Source organism: Platichthys flesus, chromosome 11, assembly GCF_949316205.1.
Source record: "Platichthys flesus chromosome 11, fPlaFle2.1, whole genome shotgun sequence".
In the NCBI taxonomy this organism is placed as follows: Eukaryota; Metazoa; Chordata; class Actinopteri; order Pleuronectiformes; family Pleuronectidae; genus Platichthys; species Platichthys flesus.
In genome coordinates, this window is record NC_084955.1 from 15,467,324 (window position 1) to 15,487,042 (window position 19,719).

General features: G+C 42.9%; 2 protein-coding genes across 2 annotated transcripts in view; one reads left to right on the forward strand and one right to left on the reverse strand.

The window, feature by feature from the left end:
- Nucleotides 1-5: 5 nt before the first annotated feature.
- erp44 (endoplasmic reticulum protein 44) lies at nucleotides 6-10,778 on the forward strand. Its single transcript, XM_062399668.1, has 11 exons — nucleotides 6-178; nucleotides 3,045-3,117; nucleotides 3,974-4,013; nucleotides 4,290-4,405; nucleotides 5,203-5,387; nucleotides 5,471-5,586; nucleotides 5,668-5,842; nucleotides 6,053-6,164; nucleotides 6,265-6,406; nucleotides 8,450-8,552; nucleotides 8,646-10,778. The coding sequence occupies exons 1-11, from the start codon at nucleotides 119-121 to the stop codon at nucleotides 8,754-8,756; spliced, it is 1,233 nt and encodes a 410-aa protein (XP_062255652.1). The 5' UTR covers nucleotides 6-118; the 3' UTR covers nucleotides 8,757-10,778.
- A 557-nt stretch (nucleotides 10,779-11,335) lies between these two features.
- stx17 (syntaxin 17) overlaps nucleotides 11,336-19,719 on the reverse strand; it is a 9,391-nt gene continuing 1,007 nt past the window's right edge. Inside the window, exons 2-7 of the mRNA XM_062399670.1 lie at nucleotides 19,496-19,690; nucleotides 19,331-19,396; nucleotides 16,924-17,235; nucleotides 16,467-16,517; nucleotides 14,581-14,667; nucleotides 11,336-12,415 (exon numbers count right to left, since the gene is read on the reverse strand). Of these exons, the coding sequence (XP_062255654.1) occupies nucleotides 12,173-12,415; nucleotides 14,581-14,667; nucleotides 16,467-16,517; nucleotides 16,924-17,235; nucleotides 19,331-19,396; nucleotides 19,496-19,618 (882 nt within the window). The 5' untranslated portion in view covers nucleotides 19,619-19,690 and the 3' untranslated portion in view covers nucleotides 11,336-12,172. The remainder of the gene's footprint in view (nucleotides 12,416-14,580; nucleotides 14,668-16,466; nucleotides 16,518-16,923; nucleotides 17,236-19,330; nucleotides 19,397-19,495; nucleotides 19,691-19,719) is intronic.

A 19,719-nucleotide genomic window follows, 5' to 3' on the forward strand; every position in this document is an offset into this window, starting at 1 on the left:
TCCGTGGTCACCGTGGGTTCGGTTCGCCGTCGGTTTCCTGCTGCGGTGAGGATAGCGGCGTCGAGACAGAACAGGGACAACTCCAGAGCAGCACCTGCAGGATAACCTCCACTGTACGATGAAACTGTTCGCCCCATTTCCATCTCTGGACACCCGCTGCTTCACGGTCATTCTGCTGGTAAGTCTGCGGTCTGTAACGCACTCCCACGACTAGCCGCTTTAAGCTAGCGTCGGCTAGCCGCTAGCTAAGCGATGAGCCTGTGATGGCATGAGACGTGGCTAATAAAGTGTTGAAGGTGACAATTCCACTCTCTCCTGGGGCCGCAGATATTCACCAGGTTCACCGAAGGGCCCTTTGCACCGGGTTCCACCCACAGTTGGCCCCTATGGCTAATCGAGTTATCCAGGTGCAGTGTCGACTTAGCCGGTAGTGTTGAATAACGTTAGCTGGGGTTTTATTTAGCCGTAATCCATCTTATATAACGTCACGTCTCTCACAGAACACAATGTTTGTTCTCCAACTTCAAACACACGAGCAGAAGTTGCACCAAGTTTGTTTGGGGGTGATGCAGCCAGTTAGCATCGGATGCTACTACACAGTATCAGTGGGAAGATGGGCGCTAATTGCTAGCACGGTTAATGAAAAACCTTTTTATTTCCTGAATGGCCTCTGCAGTATTCACCAAGCCTTTTTATTTGATGTTGCAGAGATGCACACCGTTATTATTGGACTCTTAGCGTGTTTCTGAATGATGCTCGCCGGTTGGTGAAGTCCTCTGTTGTGGCTCATTCTCATTGGCTGACAACCCGGAACTAGACAGGGCGCAGTTTGGGCCTGTAAGGAAAACTTCAGAACTTTGTATCAGAGGTTCAGAGAAGAATCGTGACAGGTTTTACAGCTGGGACATTTTATACCAGACTGAGACTGCGTGGGGAACCGGCTTTTTGTTCTGCTTTTTGTGTTGAGACTTTGTAACTTTTTAAGGGAGACAGGAAACTATATTTATAAGGCTGCAACAATTGGTTGATCTAGAGGAGAAGCGGAGGAGAGGCGGTGGACTAGTGGCAGAAACTTGGACTATGGGCAGAAAAGGTCTCTGGTTCGACTCCACGGAGAAACAACAAAAAGACCAACCTGGAGTGATCTGTCCCTACCCTGTCTAGTGCCCCTGAGCAAGGCACATTACTCCCCCAACATCTGCTCCCTGTGCGCTGTACATGGCTGCTCACTGCTCTGTGTGTCCTGCACCAGATGGGTTAAAAGCAGAGGTTAAATTTCCTACAATTGCATGAGTTAGTGTGCATGTCTGTGCATGTGTTTGGTAAAAGTAACTTAATCTTAGAGAGAATATTAGCCATCTTTATTTTGTTGATCAATTGGGTGGAGTCACTATTATAAACTGACAAAATTCGCTTGTTTCAGCTTCTCCATCTGTTTTGGACTGTTGATCTGACAAAACACGACTTTTCAATATGTCACACGGGTCTTTTGAGGAGTTGTGATTCTTTCACCATTTTCTAATTAGTTTAAAAGAACAAACAAGTAACTTTTATTTGAGAATACAATTTAAAGATTAATTGGCAACAAAAAATTTGGAATTTCATGCTTTAGTTGGAAGTGAAAGTCCAATTTCCATGAAATGATTCTAAACATAATGCTGACAAGAAGTTATTATAGGAACGTCAATTGTTTTGAAATTTTATATTTTTAAACCTGCGTGAAAAATGATAATTTTAAATTAAAGCTCATAATTCAAATTCCAAACAAAGTTTGATACTAGCTTTGCTGCTTTGTCATTGGATAATAAACGTAACATTTTGTAATGATTGTAAGTGGATGTGTCTTATGTCAAAAACATTAACCTTTCTAGATATTTCACATTCCAAACGCCTGTGGCCTACAAAGATTAATCTTTTTTTTTTTTTAAGTGTCCCTTTCGTCATTCAGTGGTACTGTATTAACACCTGTATCCACAACATTCTCAAATTTGCTTAATATGTGACATTATACAATGTATTAGCAGACCTCAGTGTGAGCAGAAGTTCACTCAATTATTTAGGTTATTCAGAAAAGCATGGAGCAGCACCAGCTCTGGCTGTGCCATTGGTTTCAGTCACTGAATCCATATAAGATATTTGTATTTGTCACAGCTTTGATTAGGTCATCTGGCAGATAGGCTCTTTGATTAAAGAGTTAATTCAGGCTACAGTTTCCTTGTTTATTTTAGTCTCTGTGTTTTCAGTTGGCAGTCAGCTGCGCCCGCTTCTGTGCTCTTTCTCCTCATTTGACCCACCAGTGGATATCATGTTTGGCCTTGACTTCTCTCTGTGCCAATCTCTTCATACAAGACTCTTTTATACAGTACTGTAATCAGAGCTGGAGTTCAGAAATCCCCAGTTTGTACATCATAATTACAACCTTATTCTTGATTGTTTGCTCCAGTGTGGAAGATGAAGGAAAGAACTAGAATAGCATCAGTAGAGTACAAACATTTTCAGCCTCTGTATGAAACCACGTTTAAATTCACTAGACTTGGGTTTTTTTGATGTGGATATGCACCAAATTGCACAGACTCAATCCTTAATACATTTTTGATATTTTTTTCATCAAGATAAATACCTATTTCTCGGAGATAATCAATGCAAGTATTTAATAAACACCCTATCCCCTGTGTTTAACAGGTAATATGTAAAATAAACTGTCTGACTAAGAGAGAATATATAAAACAAATTTCTCCTATCGAAGTGTGTTATGATCACATTATTTGACTTGATGTAAATTATAAAAATGCAAATACATTACAGGTGTTAAAAACAAAACTAGGCAGAATTACACAAAATGATACCCTAGTATTCAGTTCTTTCGTGGATACTTCAATTTGAATACTGGTGCTCACCTCAGTGTGGACGAATGCCAATTAGCAGTATGCTGACAAACGTGTTTGTTCACTCTGTGTTATCTCTGTGTCCGCCGCCTTCTTATGTTAAGCAGCATATTTGTGTTTCAATTGCTGATGTGTTTTTTCCCCCCTGTGTGTCTGCAGGTGATGGGCCTCTCTACCCCTGGTGCAGCAGAAATCACCAGTCTGGACTCGGGCAACATTGATGATGTCTTAAGTAAGGCGGCAGACGTTACTTCTCAGAAGTGTCTCCCCATTTTGAGAATATGTGGGGTTTTTTTCTTTCTTGCTAAGATATAGATGATAAGATACCACCACCATGTTAACTCTCCATGTATCTTTGTACTTCCTTCCTTTTTTTTTCTTTCTCAAAAAGAGCAAATAATCTAGTTCCCCAACTCTTCCTTGCCAGGTCCTGGTTGTCTATAATTTTATGCCGCAGAGAGAGGTTCATTATTTTTCATCTTCTTTGTTACTTTGGGAGGATTTTTATGTTTTCAGTCCAGTTCATCAGACCGTTTACATGTCGCCCATTAGACTTCAGTGAAACTTAGCAGCTTAGGAAGATCTTGGCCTGTAATGTAAAATGAGTTGTTTTTGTGGAAAGCAGATGTTTTCTTATAACCATGAGGTGGAAAAGCAAATCACTTTTTTCCTGTATTCCTGCCATCCCACATGTGTTCATACTGACCACACCTATTGCTGCCTTCTCAAAGTCTAACCAGGCCTTTTACAAATTTCATTTAATATTTATCAGAGTTATACAATTTTGGATGATCTAGAAAGAAAACGTTTTGAAGCACAACACCACATGGTTGAAGACTTACTGTCGTTTTATTTGTCATTCCACCAATCTGTGGTATGATGGATATATTTATGTATCATGAGTCACTGGTCATAAATTAATGTTGCTTAAATGCTCTTTTGTTTTATTACCTTCATAAATAGAAAATTTAGCCATTCAAGATTAATTAGTCTAATTCATTTATTTTGACAGCAAAATATATATTGAGTGAATTTAATGAAGAATAGAATCATGTATTTATTTCCTGTTTCTGTGCATTTTCTTGCAGATAATGCTGCGGTGGCATTAGTGAATTTTTATGCAGACTGGTAAGTTTGTTGCTTCTCTCCCCACCTCACTGACTTTTGCACATCATGGCAGTTTTGCTCATGATGCCAACATTTCCTATGAATTACACTAAGTGCCATTAATATGATTATGCTAGTGTAATTTGCAGGGGAATTGTTTTTGAATTATTTTAAATGGGTCATATGTAGTGTCTGTTTTCTGAGTCTCGATGAGGGAAACAAATCTATTTAATTGACTCACAAGTTAGAGAAAGCCTTTTGACCTCACACCCCTTTTCTCCCTCAACCAACCTGCAGGTGCAGATTCAGTCAGATGCTCCACCCAATTTTTGAGGAGGCATCGAACACGGTGCGGGAGGAGTTCCCTGAGGCCACGCAGGTGGTGTTTGCTCGCGTCGACTGTGACCAGCACTGTGAGTTTAACACTTTTATGTGTATTTTGTTAATGTGTCAAGAAAAGTACCACCAATTATTCACCCTTTTTAACATAAAAACTGAAAATACCGAGCGACAAGTCAAAGTATTATTAGTAATGTTGAAGCTGAATCTAGATAATGAATGTGGATTTATTTACCAGCTCATTTAAATAATTAGTCTATCATACAAGTTGTTAGAATTGTAAGTATATGTTTCCTAATTATATGTGTTGTTATTTATTTATGGGGATTTACTGCCCTTAACTGCTATAACACCCTCACAGTGTATATTCAGGAAACCAAAAACACACACACACACACAATCTGTCGCTATATTTGATACACATAAGTACACATAGATGCCCAGCACACCAAAGCACAGGCACATAAACCGTCAGCCTCAGCCTTTTGAGATAAAGCAAATTAAAGAGAATTATTGATGACCTGCAAACTGTTTGAAGACTAATGACAAAACTGCTGCTTCCTGTGAAGACTGGCGGCTTAGAGGCTCCCCACAGGGAGATTGACACCTGCCACACACACACACACACACACACACGTTCATTCACTGTGTGCAGAGAGAATATTTACTCTTGGTGGGGGGCAGCTTTCATGTGGGAGATCAGAGCTTCGAGCTGACTGAAGCTAGTGTTTTCAGACTGAGGTTTAACTGCCGTCTCTGTCGCTGCGCCGCTCCTCATCCACCCACCCCCACCTGTTTTCACTCCATTTCCTCCTCTTCGTCAATTGATTTGTCCCTCTTTACTTAACTTCCCCTCTGCCTCCGTGTGTAGCGGAAATTGCCCAGCGGTACCGCATCTCCAAGTACCCGACGTTGAAGTTGTTCCGCAATGGGATGATGATGAAGAGGGAGTACAGGGGTCAGAGGTCCGTGTCGGCCATAGCTGACTTCATACGCCAACAGCAGGTCGACCCCGTAAAAGAACTGCACTCGATGGAGGAGGTTAACACTCTGGACGTAAGTGGCTATAGGTAATTAAAAATACGAATATTCGAGTGAATCAGTTATTTTCTTAACACCTCATCTTTCCTGTTGAACAGAGGTCCAAGAGAAACATCATTGGTTACTTTGAAAAAAAGGACTCGGAAAGCTACCACGCATATGAAAAAGTTTCCAACATCCTTCGAGATGACTGCACGTTCTCGGCTGCCTTTGAGTGAGTCAGTTATATATTAGTCACTGATGTTCTGTTTATAACAGTTGATCTTAAACTATTCTTAACCACTTTGACTTCCAGCTCTGTCTCCGCGTCCGAGCGTTTCAGTGGAGACAACATCATCTACAAACCCGTGGGCGAGAACGTTCATGACATGGTCTACCTCGGCTCACTCGCCAACTTTGACCTGACCTACGCCTGGGCCCAAGACAAGTGTGTGCCCCTCGTCAGAGAGATCACCTTCGAAAATGGAGAGGTTTGTTTTCTGCTTTTGTGTAAAAACAAATTTCAGTATTAAGATTTTCTATATTTTGACCTGATATTTTTATGCATGATTGCATTTTAGATTTGAATGGATATTTACAATGTAAAACAGCCTGGAATCTTGGAGTCTGTGGATACTCCATCTGATAAGCCACATAGACTCACATTTAGGTTTGACGCTTTGTGTTTGTGTGTTTTCCAGGAGCTGACTGAGGAAGGGATCCCTTTCCTCATCCTGTTCCACATTAGAGAAGACGGAGAGAGCTTAGAGAAATTCCAACACGAAGTAGCTCGCCAGCTCATCGGCGAGAAAGGTGTGTGGTTGTGAAATGAAAAACCTGTCAGGCTTGTGATAGGTTGGGTGAAGAAGTGGTTTTCATGACATTAACAGTATTCTCTCTCTCTCCTCCTCAGGGTCTATAAACTTCCTTCATGCAGACTGTGAAAAGTTCCGCCATCCTCTGCTCCATATCCAGAAAACTCCAGCCGACTGTCCTGTCATCGCTATAGACTCGTTCAGACACATGTATGTCTTTCCCGACTACAAAGACCTCGCGTAAGTACCACCTTTCACTTGGTTTATATTATTATGTGACTGCATGTGTGCAAAGCCTATGATGACTGCATTGACATCTCACAAAGAAATGTTTCACATGTTATAGCAACATATGTCCCTCGTCCAAACATTGGCAATAAGCAGTTGGTAACTTTTTTAATGCAAGGGGAAAAGGCCAAACTCACCACAGATGCAGCTGTAATTAACACATGAATCATCCACATGTCAAATGGGTGTGATGTGTTTGGCCCTTTTGGACATTTTTGAACAGTTATTGCCTGATGCTGATAAGCTAAATTATATCATTGTGAAATTATTCATTACAGGATCTCCTAAAATAAAGTGAATTTCATTACTCTCTCTCAAACACACACACACACACACCCCCCCCACACACACACACAAGACCACATACGACACAGTCCATCGCGCACTGAGCATCATAGAAATGTCACACCTCCTAAAATCCCTCCTTTATGAATGGGCCAGGACACCAGTGCTAATGTGACATGATTTGGCACGTGCAATAAGTGCTAAACTAATCCAGTCTAATCTAATTTAATCGTATTTATTCTGCCCCCCCTTCTACCACTCCGCCTCCCCCCAGTCCCCAATCAGAGTCTGATCAGATAGACAGAAGCCCCGAGGACTGACCAGCCTCCACAACCTAATTGCATCACATCACCATTGCATGTGGCGCACAGCTTGTAATTACATTAGCACAGTGTATGTTATATATATGTGTGTGTGCGTGTGCGTGTGTGTGTGCGTGTGCGTGTGTGTGTGTGTGTGTGTGTGTGTGTGTGTGTGTGTGTGTGTGTGTGTGTGTGTGTGTGTGTGTGTGTGTGTGTGTGTGTGTGTGTGTGTGTGTGTGTGTGTGTGTGTGTGTGTGTGTGTGTGTGTGTGTGTGTGTGTGTCTTCATGTTGTCCTGACACACAGGGTTAGCTGCAACTAGGGACCAGCTCCGTCTGTGTGATATGACAACAGCTCATGACCTGTCGTTAATAAGCGCTCCTCACAGGACAACGCTGATATGGATTAATGTGGCTTCATGACACGTCCGCAGGGACTCGTGTCCTCCGCTGCCACGAGCCGTATCGTCTCATATTAGCGTTTACGTCCGGCCTGCTCTGTAGTTCAAGCAGGTCTGTCTTTATTGTTGGACTTGGTGTGCAGGAATTTCTTTGTCTGACACTCAGATTCCCTCTAACAAAGAGATTTGCTTTAAAGTGGCACATTGAACATTTTCCATAGTGCACACGAGTGGTCTGGAGTATGAGTCATGCACAGATAGGCGAAAACCCCGAAGGAATCATGACAATGTCTTTCTCTGAATGATTCCTACATCTTAATGTATGTATGACATCTCAAACATGCAACTTAAACAAACCTAATGCAAAGTCATCAATCGTCATTCCTGCCTGCTAATTTATTTCAAGAAATCCATTTTAATTGGCACATTTTAGCATAGCTTTTATATTTCTCCAACAGCTACCTAAGGGTCTTTAATGCAGTTCAACGTCCAGGGGAACGTCCTCCATTAAAACGCCTGACAGTGTAACGTAACCTATGGTTTGATTTGCTGTTGCCTTTCTCCCTGACTGTCACATCCCCACGACGCCTCCCATACCACTGTGCTTCAGAAAGACATTTTGGTATTTAGCTTGTCGGGGAAGGTGATCTCACGGTGCAGAGCAGGTTGGCCATTAATTGCTGGTTTGGGGATTCAATCCCAGGCTCCTGACAGGCAGAAAACCAGATACAAAAACGACTGGCTCTCTTTCTTTCTCTTTCATCTACGGATATCCAGCATCAGCACATGAAGCTCATATGTCGAAATATTTAATTAAGCAATTTCTGCTTTTCAGGATTAAATCTCACAAATTTGCACATAGATGAGAAGGTGGCTGAAATGAGTGAATTACAAACGTTTTTTCCAATGAAGACAGTTTGAAGAATCCAACTGGTTTGTACACTCATTTGAGAGATGTAAAAATTGTATTGCATGATGTCCAATTTGTACATTTGTGTGTTTTTTGCAGCATCCCTGGCAAGTTGAAACAGTTTGTGTTAGACCTTCACTCCGGGAAGCTTCACCGAGAGTTCCACCATGGTCCTGACCCCACAGACATCACACCTGGACAGGTACGACAGCAGCATACACTGGACAGTCACGGAAGGTTGGGTTTTCTTTGTCTTATGAAATTGGATGGATTTGAATTTGACTTTTCTCTTCAGGAGGAAACGGTAGAGGAAGCGGCCAGCAGTCCTCCAGAGAGCTCATTCCAAAAGCTAGCGCCCAGCGAGACTCGATACACCATCCTCAATCGGGACCGCGACGAGCTGTGACCTGTACGGTCTTTCAGTGATCCTGTGACTCAATGCCACGCCCCGGGGTCTGGGAGGGGGTTCGGGTTGGGACAGGCCAGCGGGACAGAACAGCAACACCCAACACCCTTACTGAAGAGTGAGAGATGAAGAAGAAGAAGAGGAGGATGAAGAGGGAGACGGCGAGGAGCCCAGTCCATGACACAACCATGTTGGAATAACCTATATTTTCATAACTCTTTCACATACAATTTTTATTTTGGATTAAAAGGAAGTGGGGGGGAAAGAAGAAGAAGTGTGTGTGGGCAGGGGGTCGGGAGCATTAGGACATCAAGAGAAGTGTTTTTACTTTTATTTTTTTGGAGCTTGTAAATATGTTTGTGCTACATGGGAGTCTCATTGTTGGTCTAAATTAAATGCAGAGTTTTCTTTATTTTATTTTGATTTTCATCACCCTGCTTTTTGTAGGAAACGGATCAGTTCCCTCACTCCAGGTATACGGTTCTTATCTGTGGGTAGTCCAGTCCAGCTTGTCTGATAGGAGACGCTTAGTTAGTCTCACTGACCTCATGGCTGCGTCTCAATATGACCAACTCTTGTCGGATTTAGCTGTTTAGCACAAGTTCTCACTATATGCCTGTTTGAAGTAGCTGTATCTCCATATCTTCTCCACACAACCGCGGAGCTCTGAAGGAATAGAAAACATATTTTGAAAAATTTGGGTTAAAGCAATTTCAAATCCTGACTTGAAACAGAAGATAAAGAGACAGAGCTACTCCAGCCTATTGAGATGCACCCCTGCTCTCCCTGGTACTAATGGTTATAGATAATGATGTCTCTTACAGTGCCTGTAGAAAATATTCACCCCTCTGACCTTTTTTATATTGTCACCAATCAACAGAGAAAACTTAAAAACCACTGTACTCACACTGCACATGACCAAAAAGACACCCTCCCCACCATGAAGCCTGCTGGTGGCAGCATCATGCAGTATGGAGGCGTCTCTGCTGCCGGCCCTGGATGGCTGGTTTTGGTAGAAAGCGTCAAATTTAAGCAACCAACAGAAACAATAAAGGAAAACCTTTGATTACGTTAATTTATTTATCTTAATCATGAATTAACAGAAATGACGACAAGGATAAATCTGATTCCAGACTTTAAAGTCCAATTCAGAATTTGCCTGCATGGATAATTAAATGCTCAAGCTCTAATTTCACTGAGCAAAGGAAGGTGGAGATGTAGTTTTAAAGATTTATCCACATAACCTCGTGGCTAAAATTTATGCCAAATGTGCCTGTTTAAAGAATTGTCTTTAAGGATATGAATCCAATCAGAAATGTGGTCAGTCGTCAGTCTCTAAACCCTGACACTGATTTTTAGAAATCCCATTTGAATTGGAAGTGATCTTCTGTGTCTAAAAGTCCCAATAACTTCACAGCTTTAAAACAAATATGAACAGGTCAAAGGGGAATGGGTCATTTTCATAGGCACCATGTTTGCCATGACACCTTGAGTTGTGTTCCTGGGAATCAAAGTAGAGAAAAACATGTTTTTGAACTGTACTTTAACATGATAGTACATTTATGAAATGGCATTTTTTTTTTTTTTGCTATTACCTGTTGTCAAATGTGTCCTGCTGGGGGAGGAAAGACTGCGTCCCTCCTAGTGGTTTAAAAAAAGTCTTGAGACAACTGGGGGGGAGGGGGGGAGAGATCATTCAGTGAGGAACGGTGGAAATTTCATTCTGACTTTAATACAAGTCCTCTCAAAACTGGCTTGTGTCTCCCTGATGTATTTGGGGATTTTTTTGGTGCAAAGTCTAGATCCCTGAGATCCACTGAATGAAGTGAAGCCAGATCACGAGTGTGGGGGACTCATCTTCTTAGTTTGCAGTGTGCGTCCTGCCCTTCCAGAGGCCAGCAGATGCCTGCATAGTGACATATCAGCCCACATACAGGAGGTCAACAGGGGGTAGTGTGATGCCATTTCCAAACCAGTCATCTCAGAGGGGAGTAAAGTAAATTAAAAAATCATTTTACAGGATGTTGTGTCGTCTGATGAGTCGTTTGTTCTTTTTACTGAACCATAGTGTTTCTGCTGGGTCTAAAAAAAATTCTAAATTCATTAATCAAATCATTACAATTTTAGATTACTAAATATATACATCTGAAATATTAAATACTACACTTATTTAACACAACTTCTGTCACACTTTAATTTAGTTAATTTCTCTGTTTTGTCTCAATGTGTTGAGGTTTATTTCTAAATGATACAGATGTCAGTTCGCTGCAACAAAACTACAAAACCAACCTGCAACTGATAACTGAGTCTACGGTCACCCTGGTAAGACTGCCTGTAGTTGGTGAGAAAACATGGTAATTTAAAGGTAATTCTCTATTCAGCTACTTCAACTTATCGTACTTGACAAATGGTTTAAAGTTGAACTCGTTGGAACCTACAATCACCCTGGTAAGCCTGCCTGTAGTTTGTGAGAAAACATGGTAATTTAAAGGTAATTCTCTATTCAGCTACTTCAACTTATCGTACTTGACGAATGGTTTACAGTTGAACTCGTTGGAACCCTGAATAAAAGACATGAGTGTTGAAATGAAAGGTTTTATTTGGCAGAAAACCGTCAGAGGTGAAATCAATACACGGGCGGTTCTTAGAGTCACTGAACTGGACTGTGGCACTTCGGAGCCTTTTGTGCAAAAAACAACAGGTCTGTGTGTAAATGGAGAATAATTGATATAAAGAGTGTAACTTTAAATTTACATTAATGAATAATTGCTGCACCAGAGATAGCAGTCAAAAAACATTGTCTTTACACGTTAGTATTATATAGTCTCAGTAGTAGAGCTGTACACATGGTTATTTCCTGCACAAGGACCCGGTCACACAAATGTTTCAGTGGCGAACCTTCACCTCCCTCTCACTTCCAATCCGTGCGAGCCGGAACAAAGCCTTAGATTCCTGGGGCATATTGCAGTGTGGCTCCTCGTGGAGTGTTTGGTGAACTTTGACCCCCGATATTTTCTTCTCATTCATTTATGTGTGACTGTGCCTGAAAAGCTGACAAACCCTGGTGAAAACAGGTATCTCCCTTACCAGAGTGGGACAGAATATATGTCAGTTAAACGTATTTAAATGAGTCAGGCTATGTCAGACCGGCCTCACTCACGGCTAAATAAAAAAATAACTGCTTTGCTGTGATCAGAATAAAAAAAAAAATTCTGTTGTGTGTATAAAAGTAGAAACACTACTCCACACAAACATTAAAGTATCCAGATCTTCAACAAGGCTGTAAATGTGTCATTGATTCCCGGCGGTGCTTGGTACCAGAAATCTCTTTGAGTTTGGCTTCTCCTTCTAATTGTTCGGGCAACATGGGAAACCTCAGTGATTAACCAGCAGCTGAGGACAGAGGACAAGCCCCATCATTTGTCTTTGCTGGACTCTGCTTCCTCCGGCTGTGGCGGCATCAGTTGCTTCATCTGTATATCAACTCGGCCTCTGCGGTGTTTCTGGACCAGGCTGCCCCCCGCGAACCCCAGAGAACCCCCCACAGCAGCGGCCACCCCAGCGGCTTTAAGCCCCACCAGCAGCCCCAGTGGTCCTCCTAGCGCACCGCCCAGCAGCGCCCCGGCAACTGGCAGCAACGCCATCTTGTAGCCCACCGCCTGGAGAGACGGGAGGCAGAGAAATGCTGGACTTTAATATGACACACACGTACACACACATGCGTTTGGAGGTATTAGTACTTTGTGGCTTGAAGACGGAGTGAGATAGAGTTTGGACGTGTCTATCCTTTCATGATCACACATGGTGCAAGGGAAAGAAGGAAGAGAAGAAGACGAGGCTGCATGTGTAAATGTATACCGACTCTTCCACAGCAGCATCAAAGCATTTTCATTATCTGCATTTCGGGGAAATCAGAGAGATGTGGCCGGTGTGTTATTACAGCCGTTATCATCACAGTGGAAGGTGCTCTTTGCTGATGGCAATTAATGAGTGATTCTCTGACCGTCCTCACACACCCGCACGCACGCACGCACACAAACACACACACACACAGGGACACACACTTGATTAACACTTCACCATTAAATTAATCTAGTTCAAAAGCCAGCCTTGCTTGACCCAGCCCCTGTGGCAGTTGAGGAAAATTTTTAATTTCATCCAAGCCGAGTTAAAAGGACTCTGGGTACAGGTTGTGGGAGACGGCAGAAAATGTGTGTGTTGTGTGACTGAACGTGTGTGTGTGTGTGTATTGCTGTTTGACCTGATGACAGATTACAGGCTTTCAAACACCCGACATCCCTCTCATCTGCGCTATCTCTCTGCCCCCCCCCCCCCACCCGATGTGCAGCCCACTACATTTGCCGCTAAACTTACAGAGGTCAACCTTTGTTTGTGTCACCATGTGGGTAAACTCAATTTGATTTAAATTAGAAGAAAATATTTTATTATTTGATGTAATCATTATATTATACAAAAGTTCAAATTGCCTTAAGGCCCATGCTCCTATCAGTATTTAGTATTATAGTCATGCAGATACTGTTGGTTTTATCCAACTAGATTTTTACCTTTACAAAGGGCGTTATGTTTTCATTGGCATTTATCTTTTAGCAGGAGAACGCAAAATATGCTGAACTGAATTTCTTGAGACTGGGTGGAATGGTGGGACATGGGCCAGGAAAGAACCAGTTTAGGTCTGAATCTGAACAAAAGGGCGGATCTAGGACTTTTTCATCCCATTCACTAATATTGCGAGGTTGGGCATTTTGTTGACATTTTCACTGATTTCCCACCGTGTAGTTCATAGATCTTGATGGAAATAATCAGGCACATTAAAAAGGACTGGTATCTATGAGTGTGTGTAATGTAGTGCAGCTTGAGTGAGTAAGAGAAGTCCATCGATTGATAAAATAATCTGGGACTCCTGCTGCCACCTCAAGACAAAAGATCAGAATATGGTTTGTGTTTTAGTTCTCACCATTATATCACTTTCAAAGTATGTGAAATGAAATGACTTTAATTCTCCCCTCCATACCCTTCCCTGAGAGCAAATTGGACTTTAGTGCTCCAGGAGACAGGAGAAACCGTATTTGTATGCTCTGGTTGAAGACTGCATATACAGACGTTTCAGCACACAGCGAATCACATCTTCGTGTCCTCACCCTCTCTAAAATTAGTGTCTTAACACTTCACACCTACATTATGTTCCTCAAAGTGTGAGTGAAACAAAGATCAACATGAAAAATGTCATCTGAGAGAGTGAAGATTTCTTTCCTTTCATTTATTGCCAAACTTAATACTGGAAGTTAGCTAGAGACGATGCTTTCAATTGCTGTGTGTGTGTTTCTGTGTGTGTGTGTGTGCGTGTGTTGTTGTGTGACTGGTTTGAGAAAAACAAGTGATTCATTCTGGGTAATACGGACAAAAGTTCATCATTTCAAGTGTGTAATATGTGTGAAGGGCACTGATGTGTCCTCCTGAGTTACACTCAGTGTTAAGAGTGTATCGAATTGACATTGCCGCCTGAATGCTGCTCCTGAAAAACTATTAAACAGTCATTCAAACCTCTCTTTAATGCTGCGCACACACTAACACAAAGACCCACGCTTGTCAACCTCTCATCCTACCTCTCTATCACTCTTCCTGCCCTCCCCTCTGCTCTATCCATCTCTTCTCTCTATTTCCTTAATTGCAGCTTTCCTCCGTATTCGAACGGATCAATAGGGACAAACGCCGTGGAATGGCTGGGAGGCAAAGTGCCATCGATCTCCCTATCTTCCAAACACCACACACACAATCGCACAATCACACACACGCATATACACACCTTCCCCAGGCTCTTGGTCCCCTCCACCACGTTGGCAGCGGCTGTGTTGACGTTGTCCTCTATGCTGTCAATCGTCTCCTGCTGGGACTGATGCAAAGGAGTTAGACACTCACAAACACATATAAACATATATACACACAAACAAAGCACACACACACACAAACACACAAGCACACACACACACAAACACACAAGCACACACACACACACACACACACACACACACACAAGCACATGCATTTGCTCGTGTGAATGAGTGACCACCTGTTGTGCACTAGTACGTATTCTTTAGTGTCCAGATTCTGCTCCATGGCACAAGATAACATGGGAAGGGTGTGGGTGGGTGTGTGTGAGAGTGTGTGTGGAGGCTGAAGGTATATTCAATGGAGATTATACTGGGGGTAGGGTTATATGGTGTGTGTGTGTGGGTGTGTGTGTGTGTGTGTGTGTGTGTGTGTGTGTGTGTGTGTCATTGTGTAGCTCTCATGAAATATTCAGAGTGGCAGCTGTCTCTCTCCATGTGAGGCCCAGATAGACACAGTGACCAAACAACAACCAGGACACTTTTCTCCTCCTCCTCCTCTTCCTCACCTTTCTTCAAAACAGCTTCTTCCGCTCTCAGCTCCTCAGCTCTGTCCATTTTACCTCTTCTCTTACATTCCCAGGTAAATAAATATTTTCTCACTGAGGCAGTTTAGATTCTTCTGACTTGGATTCACTCTTGTTAGATCCGGCAAGCAGGAGCCATACTATTCAGGATAAATGTTAATAGGGCTAATTTATTAATCTGCTTATAGTTTTCTCAATAATCATTTGAAAGTAGAGCAATGCAAAAAAATTCCCACAGCCAGTGTTGGAACCGGCAAATCTGGTTTCATTGCAACGTCTCTCCCTCTCAATTCCCCTTATTTTCTATACTATTTCTACTCATAAAGGCATAAAATGCAACCAAACTGTAATAACGAAAACATAAATGATCAAGAAAAATCACAAAAACAATTATTTTATATCAATAGTTACATATTTATAATGAAGATTTTTTCTGTAGTGTGGTCACGTTTCGATAACCCTATTGCTGTCTTCGGTCGACCATCCAAACAAAACAAGTTTAAACTCTCAAATTCTTTAATTGGTCTTTTGGTAAAAATCTACAGCTGAAATAATCCTTGAGTTAAATGAAAGCCCCAGACGACACAAAGAAAAACACGCGCGCACGCAGACAAGCCCCGGAACATCCACTCACATGACGCATGTACAGACACAACCACACACTCAAACACACTCGGTGTTTCCACTGTGGCTGAGCGCTGGAATATTACTCCCCTAACGGCGTCTTTCACCCTAGAGACACCACAACAACATGTCTATGCTCTTTCTTACCTCCCCATGCCTCTGTCTGTTTTTTCTAACACAAGTACATCTTCTCTATCTCTCTTTTCTCTGTTAATCTCTCTATTTCACCCAGCCTCCTTCTTCTCTCCCTCCATCCCGGAGGATAGAGTGATAAGCTGAACCGTCTGTTCTCCACCTGCTCCGATGCGTCCCTTGTTTCTCTCCTTGCTCCCTGTGGACAACCTGCTGTCCTCACCCAAATCCTCCAACTCTCTGTCTCCCCTGCCTTCTCCCCCGCCTCTCCTCTTGCTTTCGATGAGGTGCCTCCGAGGCCCCAGCGGTAGTCCCGGGCTGATCTGTGTAACCTTCTCTCGGAGGAGCCTTACCAGGCAACACACGCACACAAGGTCAAATACACATTACTTCCTGGAAACGCTTTAGACAAACTCACTCCTTCACATTGTTTTTGTTCACAGGCGTAGCTGTGCACACATGTAGATGGAGAAATGCATACAACGTTGAGATATAGGGCAGAGTTAAGAGTTCATACTCACATGGACAAGAAGACTGAACTCTGTCACCAAACCACTCAGCTCCTTCAGATCCTGAGAGAGAAAAATATTAGATTTATTACAATATAATGATGCTCATCACACAAATTTACAGCTGCAGTCAAAGTCAACACTGTAAGTTTTGGAGATTGTCTTATTGAATTAACCAGTAAGAATGTGTAGAATATGTTAGAAAGCAAAGCCAAATGAAATAGGTGTGTCTGTAGAAACTGGTCAAATGGATCATTTACATGAGATGATCTTGCTATAGTGATGATTAATGTGTGCATGCAACATATGGTGCAGACAAATATGGCTGAATCCCATTTAGTGACAGGGTCCTGGTTCTGTTGTTCACATGGTTGCTCTGCCACAGCTTATAGGACGATTGAACGGAAATGAGCCCTATGTTAAGCCTGGTTTATTTTCTGTATAGAATCGAGTTCCACACATGCAATACCTCTTCCAGGTTGTCCCAGGACTCAGCCGCACTCTGATCTGCAGGAATCTCTGGAAGCTGCAGCTGTATTTGCCTGCTGCCGGGCATCGACTCCAAGCCCACATCGTCGTCATGTTGGAACCTGCTGGCAGACGCAGGGGATGGAGGTGGTGTTGGCTGGGGCACGGGGTTAGAGTGCAGAAGCAAGAAGTCGTATGCGGCGGCTGATGCTCTGTCCCTGACTGGCTTCACGAGCGCCTCCAGAGCACGAGCGTCTTCGACACGGACCCGAGAACACAGCTTCTCCATCTCCCTGATGTTTGCTCTCAGCTGCTGCAGGGCGACAGTTATAGATACATTATGTAGATAAAACAAATAAAAAGACGTACGGCACAAGATTGTAAAGCAAAACGACCTGGAATTAACTTGATGTTACCTGCTACATAAATTCCGGAAACCTGAAAACTTCTAGAAAGCAATTAAATGCATTACTTCTTCTAAATTCACCTAAAACGGATCATTCATGGTCATTTTGCTTGGTTTGTGTGTCTGTGTGTGCTTTGGCGGCGGCTTAATAAGGTTCAGATGTGAGGCTGGAGAAAGCAAGCCCCCTCATCCCGCCGTGCCCTGAGGGTGACAGGAGGATTACATCCCAGCCATCAGCCCTCCAGGCCGCAGGACGACCCGGGCTCAGGGGGTCAACCTGCTGCCGATAACACATTCGGCTAATTACGCAGCATGAATAAACATACATGCATACACTTGTCCTCACGTGCATGAGACTGAAAAACACACTGATTAGCAACGAGACGATCAGGTCAGGCACCTGTCGGCTTGCAAATTAACCGTGACCGCAAGTGGCTTGAACGCGCAGACGGACGGATAGACAACCCACCACATACTCAATAGCAGATATTCATGATACAACAGTATTGACTCTGCGCCCCTGTCTCACAGTGTCTGCTGTGGCTGCTGTGGCAAAGGTGGGGGCACTGAGTCTGCCTGTGCCTTCCTCTGGGGGGCTAGCTTGGTGCTAGGCTAGTGAGAGTACTGTGTCAATCATCGGTGAGGAGAGAGACTGCAGCCTGTTTCTGTACAAGGAGCGGCAGAGGACAAATGGATGAAGAGCAAGAAGGAAAGAAGGTGCAGTCTAAACTTGAACATACTCAGCCCCCTGCTATCTACTGGGTCTATCTCTGGGACATAAGCACACACTTACAGTATATACAGTACCCATCGAAAGCAGAGCAGACTACCCCTGACTCTGTATTAACACTGTGCAGACACGAGAAAGCACTCTGCCTATGTCCCTGGGATTTGTGGGGAATGGTGAGAGGATAGGTGTGTGTCTACTCTGACTTAGTTCACCTTCAGAGACACGGTGGCTTCCAGGCAACAACATCCCTTAAGGCATTTCACACTCACCATGTGAACAAGTAAACAAGCACTTACACACACACACACACACACAGACACAAGAGTTGGTGTGTTCAAGGTTTGTTAGCGACTCTTTTCTCGTCCTGATTTTTTTCAGGAGATGGAATTTCAATGCAGAACTTTAATTAAGTCTTTGATGACTTATCCGCTGTGGTGTCTCCCTAGTGGAAGCCTTTTTTTTTATACCTTAGTGTCTTTTATTCCTGTGTTTTGCTTTTATATTATTTCTATTTTCAATGTTTCCCTGTTTTATGGTATGTTTACTTATTACTTTACTCAGCAAATCAAAGCGTATAGGTTTAATCAGATTTATGTATTAAATTTAACCAGATCTCAATGGAGATCATAACCAAGAGATTCAAGATTCAAGATTCAAGCTTTTTATTGTCAAATGCACAACGATAACATTAAGCAGTCGCTGGCAGTGAAATGCTTGAGTCTCAGGCTCTCTTCTAACAATGCTCAACGTATTTCATCATGTGACCTGGTGAGGTAATCCCAGACACTTTCTCATTGTGTTTCAACACAGTTCAAAATGCATTTGTTTGAGAAAGGTGTCGGCTTCAACAGTCAAACAGACGACTGACACTCATCTCCTTCACTCACAAGGAACTCTGTCTATATTTGACTAGACAAAGACAGCACTTCACGTCCTGCCACTACTGGTCGTCACTTTCAATTTTAAAATGTGAAAACCTCGGTCACAACCACGCTCTGCTGTTGCAAGGTCATGCAATTTCGAGAGGTGGTGAATCACATCATCATCTGAACAATCCTCACATTCACACATCTGCAGGAGTGAGACTTGAAAAATGTAGTTAATGCCTCCGTGATGACAGAGAGGCTGGAAGATTGAATGAGAAGTTTATTGTTATCAGGAAACTGGTGAAAATATCATACAGCTTCATGGTTTTTAAGTGTAAAGTATTGACAGGCCAGTCACCATTTGCCATATGTCACTGGTGCTTTTAAACAGTGTGTCTTGTGATACCTGAACAGTTCTGCTGGCATTGATGTGCTCCTGGTGAAGGCGGTCCCATTGCTGGCTGTGTTGGTACTGTGGAAATGAAGGAGAAAAGTATGAGTTGTCCGTCTGTGGACCGGATGTACGAGTGTGGAGGTGAGATCATGTGTCCAGCCAGATTTCCGCCGTCACCTTCAGTATGTTATTGTGGTGTTTCTGCAGCCTCTCCAGGTCCGTGGGCAGAGCCACTTTAATGAACTTTTGGATCGGTGCCTCCAGGCGCCTCAGTGTCAGCTTGTTGCTTTCATCTGCCATGTGTCCTGCAGACTGCCCACAGCCAACACCTCTGTGCAACTTCAGACACTGCACCTGCTCAGCTTTATCAATCTGCCCCCACAGACACAGGGAAAGCCAGC

What these genes read in the sequence shown, in the direction of transcription:
- erp44 (XM_062399668.1), top strand. Translation starts at nt 119, where the DNA reads ATGAAACTGTTCGCCCCATTTCCATCTCTGGACACCCGCTGCTTCACG. An exon ending in CAACATTGATGATGTCTTAA is followed by an intron (nt 3,118 to 3,973) that starts GTAAGGCGGCAG and finishes ATTTTCTTGCAG; the next exon opens with ATAATGCTGCGGTGGCATTA. An exon ending in ACGTTCTCGGCTGCCTTTGA is followed by an intron (nt 5,587 to 5,667) that starts GTGAGTCAGTTA and finishes TTTGACTTCCAG; the next exon opens with CTCTGTCTCCGCGTCCGAGC.